The sequence below is a fragment of the Pituophis catenifer genome, unplaced genomic scaffold (assembly GCF_029215685.1).
Source record: "Pituophis catenifer annectens isolate HBS135680 unplaced genomic scaffold, rPitCat1.0.hap2 SCAF_4, whole genome shotgun sequence".
NCBI classification, from domain to species: Eukaryota; Metazoa; Chordata; class Lepidosauria; order Squamata; family Colubridae; genus Pituophis; species Pituophis catenifer.
The window spans coordinates 31222405-31235915 of NW_027256884.1; the positions used below are offsets into that span (position 1 = coordinate 31222405).

Here is a 13511-nt window from a genome sequence, read left to right on the forward strand (position 1 = left end):
GAGATTATTTAGATCTTGTTCCATGAAATGTATGGGCTCTCCTTTATATTATTTCCATCTGGATCCCCAAACCCTTGAAGATTTCTTCCTTTAGGCTCTCAAATATATACTCAGCAGAACTTTCTCTGAGGGTGCCACAGCTGAACCAAAGAGAAACCTATCTAGAAACCCTGCCAGGAATTTCCTGAGTAGTTTGGTTTTAGTGTTAACTGCTATGATTTTTCCAACCTGTCGTTAGCTCCTATTCTAAATATTTTATGATCATGCTACCTTGGACTTCTGGAAGCTGTACATGTCTGGAAGATATCAGGTCAGGGTGATCTGCCTCCCTACAGAATGCTATTTTCCAATGAGATAATTTCCACAGCAGCAAATAGAGAAACTTCATGGTCCTTCAGAGGTCTTTCATCTGGTGCAAAAGACAATTGCCCAGGAAACCTTCAAAAGAGGAAATAATGTTAACAGATGGGCAACATTATACAAGGCTGTGTACATTAAGAAAAGAACTGCATCATAGAAATATTGCAGAGGAAAATTGATGGATTGGGCACTGGATGGGAAACCCTTGAGGCTATGAAATGACAGGTTCTGAGGAAAGCCAACTTCTGCTAGGCGGGGGATATGTATGTTTCACGATATGAAAATTCCCAGAACTGCATATATTGCTCATAGATGGAACTATGTATTTAGGTATATAAAGCAATATATTGGTGCTATTGATTTAGTTACAATTACAAATTTGCTTGAAAATAGTAAAATATACTTATATCTTGTTGCATCAACCATAATCATAATAATCTCCTGTTGTATTTTAACTACAATACTAACAAATGAGTTACCAATTTAATGGGGTGAAAAAGTTGATAAACAGCAACTTTTGAAAACAGTAATGGAATGCAAAAGGAATTCTCTGACACTCTCTAGTTATGTTTTACTTTTGCACAACTACTTAGTATTCATTTAGACTGACTGTGTCAAAAGTTCTCAAAAGTCAATAATTGAAGAAAAAATTGAAAATATTTTCAGGTAGAAATGGCCAGTGAGATGCAAACACAGAGATACAACTTTCATACTTATTGAAGTGAAATTCTAATAGTGCCATCTTATATTAGCACACCTTGTTTAGATCGCAGGCCTGGAGGGTTACAGCTGAGTCTCTCGAAGCCATAATATTTTTGATAAACTATTTCATTAACTGCAGAAATTGGAATGACTGTAAACTATAACAGACATTACAAGAAGGCACATGCTATCTTGGGGATGTATATCTCTAAATATTGAGTTAGGATATGAGTGCTAGTTTTCTATTATTAAAAATGCTTCTTCTTGAACAAATGTTCCTATGAACAGGAACCAAAGAGAGGCAGTAGAACAACACAAGTTTAACATGATCATCCAGGAGAAAAATCCATTACTGCAATCAAGACATAGAGAGAAAGAGAGTTTATTTAGGATTTCAATTTAGGACTTCAGTTTAATTTATTTGGGCAATTAAATGATACAAGACTTACTACCAATAAAACACACAAAGGATTTCCTCTATGTGTTTATTGTTAATGTTAACTACCAGATTTCAAAAAGAGTTTAAAATAATTTCCCTATAACTCAGTTTTAACTAGTTTACCTGAGAATTATTTATAGCCCCATCACACACCTCTCATTCATAATGTTCATAAAAGATTGTGCAGCACGTATTTAGTTGGCAGTGCCCTTCTCATCACTTCAAATAATCAAGTTCAATGAGTCCTTCTTCCATGCCTCCTCCATACAACATGGGTGTGCTCGAGAACACTCCTAAAGTTAGTGTGCTGGAGATAAACCCTGTCCCACAGGGTTAATCTAAAAGTTTACTTTATCTTTCCCAGCACCTTTTTTTACGACTGGCTCGCCTGCATGCACACACACACACACACACACACACTGCCTTCAGAAAGGCATGGGTAAAAAGAGAAAAAGAACCTTTCTGAGATTAGATACAAACTCCAGTTTGGGAGCAAAATTATATTTGCAGGTTGCCAACTTTCTATCAATCCACTCGCGAACGCTATCCTCTCCCCGTTGAGATACACGCTGTGTCGGGCTAAACTGTAGGCACCGCCGTCTGTGTGTGTGTGTCTGTGTGTGTGTTTGTGTGTCTGTGTGTGCGACTGTCTGTGTCGCGCGCGCATTTCAAATTTTGAACAGCTCGATCTGATGGTGGGTAAAACGCTGCCTGAATCCTGATTCCAATGAGAATCGCTGGTCTTTGTGGCATATGACCTCCGAAAGGTTATTGTAGCAATTGTTGCCGTTATTGACGCCGCTATTGAAGTAATTGATGGCTATTACCGCTTCCTTCAGTTGGTTCTGTTGTTGTTGTTGTTGTTGTTGTTGTTGTTGTTGTTGTTGTTGTCGCCGCTGCTCCTGCTTGGGTAGAGTTTTAATGGTGGCTCTGACCCCTTCCGTGGCCCCTCCCAGAGATTCACACCCTCTCCGCCCCCGCCCTTCCCTGCCAGCTCCAGAAGAGTTTGTACTTCTCACCTCCGGACGTCACTCCTCAATTGCGCCATGCAAATCATCCCCCGCCGGCGCCCTCCCATTGGCCAAGGCAAACTCATTTAATCCCAGTTCGGTGCGCCTTGTATGGCTGCTGGGCTCGTCTCTCGCCGAATCTCTCGGCTGCTCCTCCTTTCCTGGTTCCTCCGGGCGCGAGGAGGGAAACCACCGAGAACAAATTGTTGTGCAAGTTCTGCTCCCTGGCTGGAGGCTCTTTCTTTTCTCCTCCCCTTCTCTTCTTCCTATATTCTCCTCTTTCTTTCTTTCTTTCTTTCTTTCTTTCTTTCTTTCTTTCTTTCTTTCTTTCTTTCTTTCTTTCTTTCTTTCTTTCTTTCTTTCTTTCTTTTCTTTCTTTCTCTCTCTTTCTCTCTTTCCTTCTTTCTTTCTTTCCTTCTTTCTTTTTTTCTCCCCCCTCCTCCTTTCCCTCGGTGCTTATCATTTAATTACGTCTCTTTTCTCCCCCTTTTTAATTTTGCGGGGAGCCGAGGTGATAGAGGGGGAGGGGGGGTTTCCTGTCTCTTTCCCTCCGTTCACTTGGGACCGGCGGATGCGAGTCACACACGCTCCCTCCCTCCCTCCACGCTCTCCCTCCCTCCCTCCCTCCTCTCTGCCTCTCTGCCGGTGGAAGTTAGCAGAGAAGGGGGGGCCATTAGATCACTTCGGCAGCGGCGAGAAGGAGGGGAGTCCTGCCTGCGAAGCGCGCGTCTACCAGGCGAGAGAAGGAAAAGAAGCGTTGAGAGTTGGGCTCCCATTTTCTCCGTTCTGCTCGGCGCAGTGGAGCTGCGGGACTTTCGCTGTTCTTTAGCCAGCTCTCCGCCTTGCACCTGTTCGAGTCGCCTTCGCAGCCGCCGTTCGCCTCGGGCCGAGGCGGTCCCCGGAGGAAGAAAGTTTTGCTGCCGCCTGAGGAGATTCTCGCGCGCGCGCTCCCGCTCTTTCTTCAAGCTCACAGGGACCAGCCGAAGTGCCCCCACAGGCAGACTCTTGGGGGCTCCCTCCTCCTCCTCCTCCTCCTCCTTACCTTTGATCGTCGTAGTGCACTCTTATACCATTTCTTACGCCTCAGCACCTCGTCTTCTCTCCCGGGCTCCTTCGTCTGTGTTTCGCTTCGCCCCTCCGCTCGGCAGACGCCCGGCTCCTTTGCTCTATGTTTTGACATTGTGGAGCCTGGTGGCCCCTAGCAAACTGCGTGAATGTATAGCATGATGATGGAGGCGGACATGCACTCGCCCGGTGGAGCCCAGGTCACCACCAACCTTTCGGGCCAAACCGGTGCGGGAGGAGGCGGCGGCGGAGGTGGCGGCGGCGGGGGGCCCAAGGCCAACCAAGACCGAGTCAAGAGGCCCATGAACGCCTTCATGGTTTGGTCGCGGGGCCAGCGGCGGAAGATGGCCCAAGAGAACCCCAAGATGCACAACTCCGAGATCTCCAAGCGCCTGGGCGCCGAGTGGAAAGTCATGTCCGAAGCGGAGAAGAGACCCTTCATCGACGAGGCCAAGCGCCTGCGGGCGCTGCACATGAAGGAGCACCCGGATTATAAATACCGGCCGAGGAGAAAGACCAAGACTTTGCTAAAGAAAGACAAATATTCGCTGGCCGGCGGGCTGCTAGGCGCCGGTGGTCCCGGGGGCGGCCCTCCGGTAGCGATGGGCGTAGGAGTGAGCCCCGCCGGCGTCCAACGCTTGGAGAGTCCCGGTGGAGGTGGCCCCGGGGGTGGCGGGAACGCCGGCGGAGGTGGCGGAGGCTCAGGCGGTGGCTATCCGCATATGAACGGCTGGGCTAACGGCGCGTACCCGGGCTCGGTGGCGGCGGCGGCGGCGGCGGCGGCGATGATGCAAGAAGCACAGCTCGCTTACAGCCAGCACCCAGGCAGTGGTGGCCACCCGCACGCCCACGCTCATCACCCGCACCCGCACAATCCCCAGCCAATGCACCGCTACGATATGGGCGCCCTCCAGTACAGCCCCATCTCCAACTCGCAGGGCTACATGAGCGCCTCGCCGTCGGCCTACGGCGGCATCTCCTACGGCGCCCAGCCACATCAGAACTCGGCTGCTGCGGCCGCCGCGGCCGCCGCAGCTGCCGCGGCCGCCTCGTCAGGAGCTCTCGGCGCGCTGGGGTCCTTGGTCAAATCCGAGCCTAGCGTGAGCCCACCCGTCACCTCAGCGCACTCACGGGCCCCTTGTCCCGGGGACCTGCGCGAAATGATCAGTATGTACTTGCCCGGCAGCGAAGGCGGGGACCCAGCAGCTGCCGCCGCCGCCGCTGCAGCCGCGGCCGCTGCCCAAAGCCGGCTCCACTCTTTACCCCAGCACTATCAGGGCACCGGCACGGGGGTGAACGGCACCGTGCCCTTGACGCACATCTGAGACGGACCGAAGGATGGACGCCGCCGCCGCCACTGCAGCCAAAGGGGATGTGGTCCTTGGAGCGGGCTGGCTCCCTCTGCGCCATCCCTTTTCCCAATTCTTCCCCGCAGCCCCTTTTGTACAGAACCAGGGCGATGCTTTGAAGTCCTTATAATTATTATTATTATTATAACAAACATTCATAGTACAAAAGATAATGAAGAGAAAAGGTAACAGGTTGCTGTAATGCTAACTCCTTCTCGTGTCTCCCTCAGCCCAAAGAACTAGGTTTTGAAACCAGTGGGGGTTATTATTATTATTATTATTGTTATTATTCCTTCTGTTGTTGTTTTAGACAAACTGTGTTTTAACTGAGATTTTTTTTCCTTTTGTACAGTATTTATCATTCACCCACAAATCACATAGCCTTTTTATTTACTAAGCAGTATGGGGATCGGGAGAGAAACGGAGAGAAGAAAATGCTAATTATTATTAATAATTCAAAGGTTTAGGTGATGCCAACTTCTTTGCCATATAGAAGCATTAACTGGTCGCTATTGGGGCAACTTCTTGTGAAGATTTTAAAGCCTAATTAAAGAAAAAATAAAGTCAAGAACCATCTTAAAACTTTTTGGGGTGCTTCTTATAAAGCAGGGTTCTTTTGGTTCTGTTTATTTATAAGGGTTTTTGTTTCATGATCAAGAACAATATTCTGAATTTTGTAAATGTTTCTTATGTCTGCATTTTTCTTTTGGTAACTTTTTATATTTTTTCTTGTAAATGCATTGTGGAATAATTTTAATTAATTTTAGGCATTAAAAGGGAATTCATAAATGTGTATATAGTTTACTAAAAAGCATTTTCGCTGAAGAAGAAAACAAATAAAAATCTAAAGATAAGTTTGATTCCGAGTTAAATCAATTTCAAAATAAAATTGGAACCAGGTGATCCAAAATATACTAATTCATGACATGCCTTTAAACTGGACACTTTGTATGTTTAAATATAACTGGAAAAGATCGGTAACACCAAAAATCTAACATGGGGTAGCCTTTCATGGTTTTTATTTTAAAGCAGTTAGATCTAGTGATTTAAAGGCACCACGCTACAAAAAGGAGACTGAGTTCTAGTCCCAAACCGATTGGGTGACTTTGGGCCAGTCACTCTCTCAGCCCAACTTACTTCATAGGGTTGTTGTTGTGGAGAAAATAGGAGGAGGAAGGAGTATTAAATATGTTTGCCACCATGAGTTATTTTTTAAAAATATTAAAGGTAGATTTTTTTTAAAAAAAGCAAATGGAGGAAAGTGGGGTTTTTAATTTGTTTTTAAGTGGTGTAGGTTTGGGATATTATTTTAATATCTGTGCAGTATGGCTAAAGAAGGCAATGCAGTAAGTCATTTCTAGACTGTATTTCATTTATTTTGTTAAATTATGTAACTGCTTGGTAAACATAAATAAGTTTTTGTCTAACTTCTGTTTCTTCAGTTAGCACCAGAGTTTTAAAAAGTTTGGACAATGCCTCTCTCTCCCCCAGCTCCCAATTTCTTTCACTCCACACTGTGTTTGTGGTATTTAGATGAAAAACAATTTCTTGTATGAATATTGATCAAGTTTAGGCACAATGAAGGATAGCTAACATTTAAAAAATGGTTTATATATTGCCCCAGCAAAATGATCTTTTGGCGGAGGGTAAATGCTGTTACATTCAAATAATATATTTGTTTGCAGACATTTCTGTTGTTTAACGTTTTAAATTTTACTTTAAAAGTTATTTCTTCCATGGCTAAAATGAAGTTAGATATTAAACTTGACAGAATACTAAAGCCAAAGGTTAGGTTGCAGATTATAATTATTGCTTCAGCTTGAAAAAAAGAAAGAAAAAAAAACATATAAGGAAATCATGCCTGTTAATAGCCTGGGTGGGGGATGGCAATGAAGTCCAGAGGAAAAATATTGGATAAAGTAAATATTTAATATTTTATTTGTGTCCATTGCCTGCAGTTCCTGAAACAACTTACTCAGAAATAACCACTGCTGAATCTCTATGAAACCCTTGGGTAGGTGCCAGTTTATTCCAGAGTAAAACCTTTGACAGATGAGAAGCCACACACATTTTCTGGAAGTAAGCCCCTCTGGTTTCAGCGACATTTATTTTGAAGTGATGTGGTTAACAACCGCAAGAGCTGACTGATTGAATTTCTTTTAGAAACTGCTTACATTATATTGTTTTGCGGTCTAAGCAATAGCCATCTTTATTTAAATGATTAGTTTTCTTTATAGATTGGGGGTTTTGTTTGTTTTTTTAAAAGGAAATAAAATATATTTCCATTTTGCTTGCTTATTTTATTCAGTACAATTTTGATCTTCGATGAATTCTACCTCTACCCTGTACACACACACACTTTTCTCTGATGCCCCCCAGTACTGCAGGTGAATGTTTTGAAGTGGTACCCTTGTGGCATCAGTGGATCTATGTATCATTTCCCAACCGAGATTCTGCCAAGGAAAGGCTGCTTCTTCTGGATAAACCAATCGGTGCTTGATCTGCGCTTTCTCTCTCCCTGTCACATTGCAGTGTGTTGGTTGAGAAGACAGAGAAAGGCAGAAACATTCCAAAATTGCACCTTTACTTCAATAAACCTGTTCACAAAGTATAGAGGCTTGCAATCTGTGCAAATAATCGGTGAGGATCTTCAGTTACAGTTCATTAAATTGGCAGCTGTCAGATCCAGATCTGATTTTGTAGAGAAATGTAATAAACCTCTTAGCGTTTGAGAAAGTAATCTGCATTTCTCTTTGCATGCAAACTACCCCAGGAACTGGGGGAGGTGGGGTGAGGGAAGAAGTGAATGGGGAAAGGTTAAATACCAGATGTACTACCTCCACATTCCGGCATCAGGTTTGGTATTTCAAATCTCTTGTTCTGAGAATTAGCTCTGGGTGTTATACTGTAATAACATCTGCGGTGCTATTAATATATGCCAATTAACCTCCTAATTCAAATATACTCCCAACCCTTAAAACATTTAACTTTACTGGTATTACAGAGAAACAATTCGGGCCAAAGTATAGTATGTTAAAGATCCATTGGGAAATAATGAAGTGTGTGCTTGTTGATTGTCCAACTACAATCAGTTGGACTAAAAAATATTTAGTTTTGGTTGCCCAGTGTCCTTATATTGCTAGTGGTCATGATATGAGAAAAAAGACTACCTTTATTAGATTTGTTCAGTTTGTGTCTGAACAATTAGTGTGTTTCTATTTTTTTTTTAATCTTTCTAATCCTCATAGAATAAATCCCAATAATGATAAAGTTAGAAGTAAGGGTTGTTTTTTTTTTAAGGAAATTGCCTGTTATTGAGTGAATAGAGACAACTAAACTAAACTAAACTGTAAACGATTGTTTTATTTTAAATATTTCTCCTTTGGAATTGTTCACCCTACAGTTTGACTGGCAAAGCTATTAAAACCACCTGTGTGGGTTCCTTTCTACTGAAGGCTGCTTCTTCAGTGCTACCGAGACGTTATTCCAGATCAATTTAGAGGCAATGAAGCGTGAGGGACGGTGGATTTTAGAAGTTCGGATACCCATGCTTCGGGTCTGTAGTGGGGAACGAGAACAATACCCCTCCTCCCCCGGCTTGCTTCTCTCGCGCGCTCCATCCGGGAGGAGGAGGAGGAGGAAGAGGTCAAAACCTTAGCCCCGCAAACAAATCCAACGTTCCCAGGTAGATTTGAGCCTCTTTGCTGTTTTGGAGGACGCAGGGCGTTTCCGGGCCACTGATGAGAACTCGCAATGCTGCTCCAAGGACAACCTCAAGTCGAATTTCAAGCAGCTCCTTCCCCTGCCCTCTCCATCAGACAGCCTTCTTTCTGGCCCGTTCAGATCTTATCTTAGCCAAGTGGGAGGTGGGAACACTCTGAGATCTGCTTAGAGAACCGTGAAAAACGCACAATGAAGCCCCAGCCGGAGCGCTTGGGACGGGGGGGGGGCAGGGTCAGGAGGGAAGGGGTGGAGAGGGGCGACCAATCTGCCCTTTCCCAGCCTTTCTTGCCGACCATAGCAGACCGCCAAGAAGAAAAGAAAAACCGAATTCGGCGCGCAGTAAACGTTGATGTGTATTCCATAATTAGCAGTTAGGTAATCCTCTCTGGCCCTTCTGGTAACAAAAGTTCTGCGCCTGAAAGTTGTTCTATTTATTCTAACAAAAATTTGCTGTCGGGATGCGATACACTAGATCTTGTGTGGGCTGAATTAACGCCCCAAGCTACTATCCCCTTTGCAACTTGACTAACTCTCCGGAATCTTTTTTCTCTTCCCTTGGTGTGCCCGATCATTTAATCCTTCCAGATTCTCTTTCTCGGCCTTCACTTGGGAGTCCTTCGTTTTCTGACACTCGCGTCCCACCTTCTGCGATCTCCCCAACTTCAGCTTTTGCCTTTCTTCTACTATTCCGTATCTCCGAGAGCGCCTTTCCCACTCCAAATCATCGCTGCCCTGCCCCTGTTATTAAGTCCATCTCCTTTCCCAGAAGCGCCTGGTGGGAAGAGGCTAGTGCTGCGGAGAAGCTTTGCCTGGAGAGAGTTGACGGCCAGGGAAACAGAGAGTCGCCCTTAGGGCTGCCTACGGTCGATACCTTCGCCAGTTTTGAGGGCCGCGTTTCCAACTTCACCAGTTCTTTTTCCCCGACCCGTGTCTTCTCCACCAGAGCTATCCACTCATTTTTAAGATTCTCCTGATTTGCCATCGATTTCGTAGAACTCTTTTAGTACCCTTTAGTGCCCAAATTCCGGAGACCTCCTGCCAAACCAACCGAGAGAGTAACTAGGGAGAGCCCCGGAGGTGTTGCTGTTGACCATTCCCCTCCCTAATCCGCAGAGTAATCAGAGCCAAGGAGGACCCCGGGGGAAATCAGGCAGAAGTCTCCCAGGCAGGCCTTGACTTCCCTGGGAGTGAAACACCTCGCCACAGCGAACAAGTCTTGCGGCTGTTTCTTGCTACCGAACCCTCCCGTCGCCTCAGCCTATCGAACGGCTGGGCCGGTAAATCCCATGGAAAAGAATCACCCCCAGCGCCGTCGCAGCTGAGTCTCGACCAGCCACGCACTCCTCGTTTTCCTCCATCACCCCTCCCGTTAACTCAGTCTGGGCCTGCCTTCGCTGGCCATCCCCCGCAGTCTGGCTGCGCTCACTTCCCTCCGGGGTTTCCCCCCCCCCCATCCCTTCGTTCCTCTCTTGGGACGGTCCTCCGTGGCTTTTCGGAAGCCCTTCTCCTGTCATTGAACCGGCCTTCCCCAGAGGTAAGTGACGAGCCTCTCAGCTCTCCGCGAATAGATAGCGGAGCTCCTTGTTTTGAGCGCCTCAGGCCTGGGGGCGGGAGCGCAAGGGCTGGAGGCAGGGCAGGACAGGGCGGCAGTGCGAAAAGTGGAGGGAGAGGGAGATGAGAGTGTTTGCAGAACGTGGGATTAAGCAAACCGGAGAGATCTGACCCCGGGATCAACGGCTAGTCAAACCTATTTACGATCACCCGGCCGCCAAAAACCGCTGATGGCTCCCACTGCTGTAAGAGGCTTGCCGGGCAAGAAGTGAAACCGGAGCCCCCTACTGCGCGCGCAGGGGGGGGGGGGGAGGCGAATCTGGGCCTGGCTTTTGGTTCACGGCGCTCAGGCGCGGGCCCGAAAAATGCTGGCTCTGGCGCGAAGAAGAAGCTGAACTGGGTGGCCATTTTGGGAGAAAATCATTGGCGGTTGTGGCGCAGGGAGCGGCCCAATCTTTAGGCGGCGGGATTCTGGTTTCCTCGGGCAGAGCCGGGCCAGGACTGCCAATACTCTTGGCAAAACAATTCCTCCCTAAGGGACCGGGCTCCTTCCCGAATATTGTTCACTATTGACAATCCTTGGCAGGACAATTAAGAGTGGAACCAAGGTTTCAGTAGTTGGATATCTTTATAGACTACCATTTAACTGGACTATTGATTTCAAAGCGAGAAGAAAGGATGGGTGTATTGGGAATGTCAGATGAACTTTCTGCCTCCAGGCCTTTCCGAATGTGTGGGGGTGTGAGCAGTCTTGAGTTGTGTGATTGCATAGACAAGCCCCTGAAGTTTTTCTGGTGGGTTTTCAGAAGTGGCCATTGCCATGGCCATCTTCTTCCTATAATTGAGGAAGAATGATTGGCCCAGATCACCTCAGTAGCTTCCATGCTTAGTGAGAACTTAGTCCTCAGAGTCTCCCACTTATATCTTTAACCACACCATCAGAGCCATTAAAAAAAACCTCACTCTTTCTGACAGAATTTCAATCTTCTTCCAACTTTGAGAACCAAAAGACTATGGTAAAAATGAAGAAACTGGCAGGGATTTGGATGAGAGCTTCCTGTATCCCCTGCCCATGCCTCCACCTAAATCTATCTTCAGATCTCTCTGAAAGCTTGCATATAAGAAGCTGTTTTGTCTGACAAAGCATCCAGAGATAAATAATCTCTTATGAAATTCTGCCATATGATGTTTCCAGGAATATGGGCAGGGTTGGGGAACTTGTGGCCTCAAGATGCTGGTGAAGTCTTAACTCCCTTCATTCTCAACCGGTGTCATCAAAAGTAAGTAAAAGTTGGGAGCTGGAGTTGCAATTCCTTCTTCCTACGGTAGGAAGTTGCATCTGGCAAATGGGAACAAAACAAGCAACACCTACTAACAGCAACTGGCAGCCTCCAGAGGCTCTTAATTACAACTCCCTTTGTTCTAATTCACACTGCCTGGGGATGGTGGGCTTTGTAGTTCAGTACATTTGTAGTTCAGAGTGCCAAGTTGGGAATGATTACCTTAAGATGATTGGTGCTGATATAATTGAGGGATAGCATTTTGCAGGCCAGTTACTTATACACAACCTTTCCACCCTGTTTTCTGGATGTTCTCCCCTACTCCTTATCTAAAATAGCTAATTTTAAAAAGGGGAGATTACCATAAGTAGCTCCATAGATCTGTGGAAAAATAATTGATGTACTAACAAAAGGGAATATATGTGGGAAACTAGAATTGCTTTCTTGTGGGGGGGGGGGGGGGAGAAACATCCAGCTCTCTGGATTTAATAACAACCACATGAAAAATAAATACCACAACTGAAATTAGGCTGAAGAAACTCACAGATCATGATAATGCAGATAATTTCATTGGAGAAGTAAACATATTAGACAAATGAAACTCCAACCATGGCAACTTTTTACATGGTACCAAAGGCCACCACCGTCTGTAGCAAAAGCACAGTCTGTGGAGACTTGCTGAGGCAATTAAGTCTTTGCCGAAGGATGTGCAAAGGAGGCCTCTTGGGCACTTTCCCCCTTTTCAAGCCACGCAAACACCACCATTGTTCTTGCCGCTATGTAGGATATGCTATGTCAGCTCTCAATTGTAGGCCCTGCTGGATAGGGGCTGGTGTTGGCAGCTGTTCTTGTGACCCCTTTCCAAGCTTATGCAATACTAATTGCTTATTTTTTTAAAACCACCATTTCACCACAGCAAAACTGTTTGGGAAAATACAGAAAGTGCCCCATACTTTTCAAATCTTTCTGCTTTTTTATGGCGGAACTAAGAAATCAGAAATAGACCACATTCCAATGATATGAATATTAATAACAAAACCTCATATTTCATAATTTTTCCAATGGAAAAAAATATGGTGCCAAGGAACTTTTTCCCCCTTTCCCATCCATGGCCAGTGCTCAAGAGAGACAATCACAATTCAAGGTGTTAAGTTATTCAAATATTACATATATAAATAATGTCTTTGAATCTCATTGCAAGAAAAAGACAATTGTAATGGAAGAAAAGTGGGAATAGATCATTAGACATGCTAATCTTTATACGGTAAGAAGACCTAGCCTATTCCTGCAGCAAAATGAGGTGGTAGACTGTTGAGAAGTAACAGTGGAGTGGAGTAGACTACTTCAGATGTCTGTGGGGGAGTTCAGGACACTGGGGAGAAACCTTGCAATCTCCTATGCTATTTACAGATAGGGTTCTTTTTTTGTTGTTTTGTTTTGTTTTGCTTTGCTTTGCTTTCTTTTGTTTTTCACATAGCCAAGTATTTAACAACAGCAACAGTGTGACACCAGAACACCCACCTGAAATATAAAAGTGGCACAGTCTATTCTTCCACCTTAGGAAAACTGCCAGCTCATTACAACCTCTCTCTCTCTATTGTATTTGTTCCAAGTACTTTGAAGTTCTTGTTTACTAGAGTAATTAAATTTAAGGGGAAAATGAAAATTTCCCATTTTAAAGAACCTCTGGAAATAGAAGTATAGACATATCACATGGGACCAGAAAATGAATTTTTAATTAAAGTAGAGATGAATTTAGTTAAGTCAATCATTACCTGTTTAATTCTCATTCTTTATTTCTCTCGTCTCTTATTAAGAGATACTTACTGAGGCAAATAAGACAATTATTATCCATTAAAATAACTAGAAGTTATTTCTTATATGTTTATTTAATATTGGAACTTTGCGGAATGAAAATGTAATGTGAATGTATCTTCTTTCCTTTTGCCAAAATATGACCTCCACAGCAATTTTTCATCTAATAGAAATAGAAATTCCTTAGGAGAGACCCCATTATACATATGTAAAGGAA

At 44.8% G+C, this 13511-nt stretch overlaps 1 protein-coding gene across 1 annotated transcript; it reads left to right on the forward strand.

Moving 5' to 3' along the window:
• Nucleotides 1-3725: 3725 nt before the first annotated feature.
• SOX1 (SRY-box transcription factor 1) lies at nucleotides 3726-5438 on the forward strand. Its single transcript, XM_070943151.1, has 2 exons — nucleotides 3726-5110; nucleotides 5278-5438. The coding sequence occupies exon 1, from the start codon at nucleotides 3726-3728 to the stop codon at nucleotides 4899-4901; it is 1176 nt and encodes a 391-aa protein (XP_070799252.1). The 3' UTR covers nucleotides 4902-5110; nucleotides 5278-5438.
• The last annotated feature ends 8073 nt before the right edge of the window (nucleotides 5439-13511 follow it).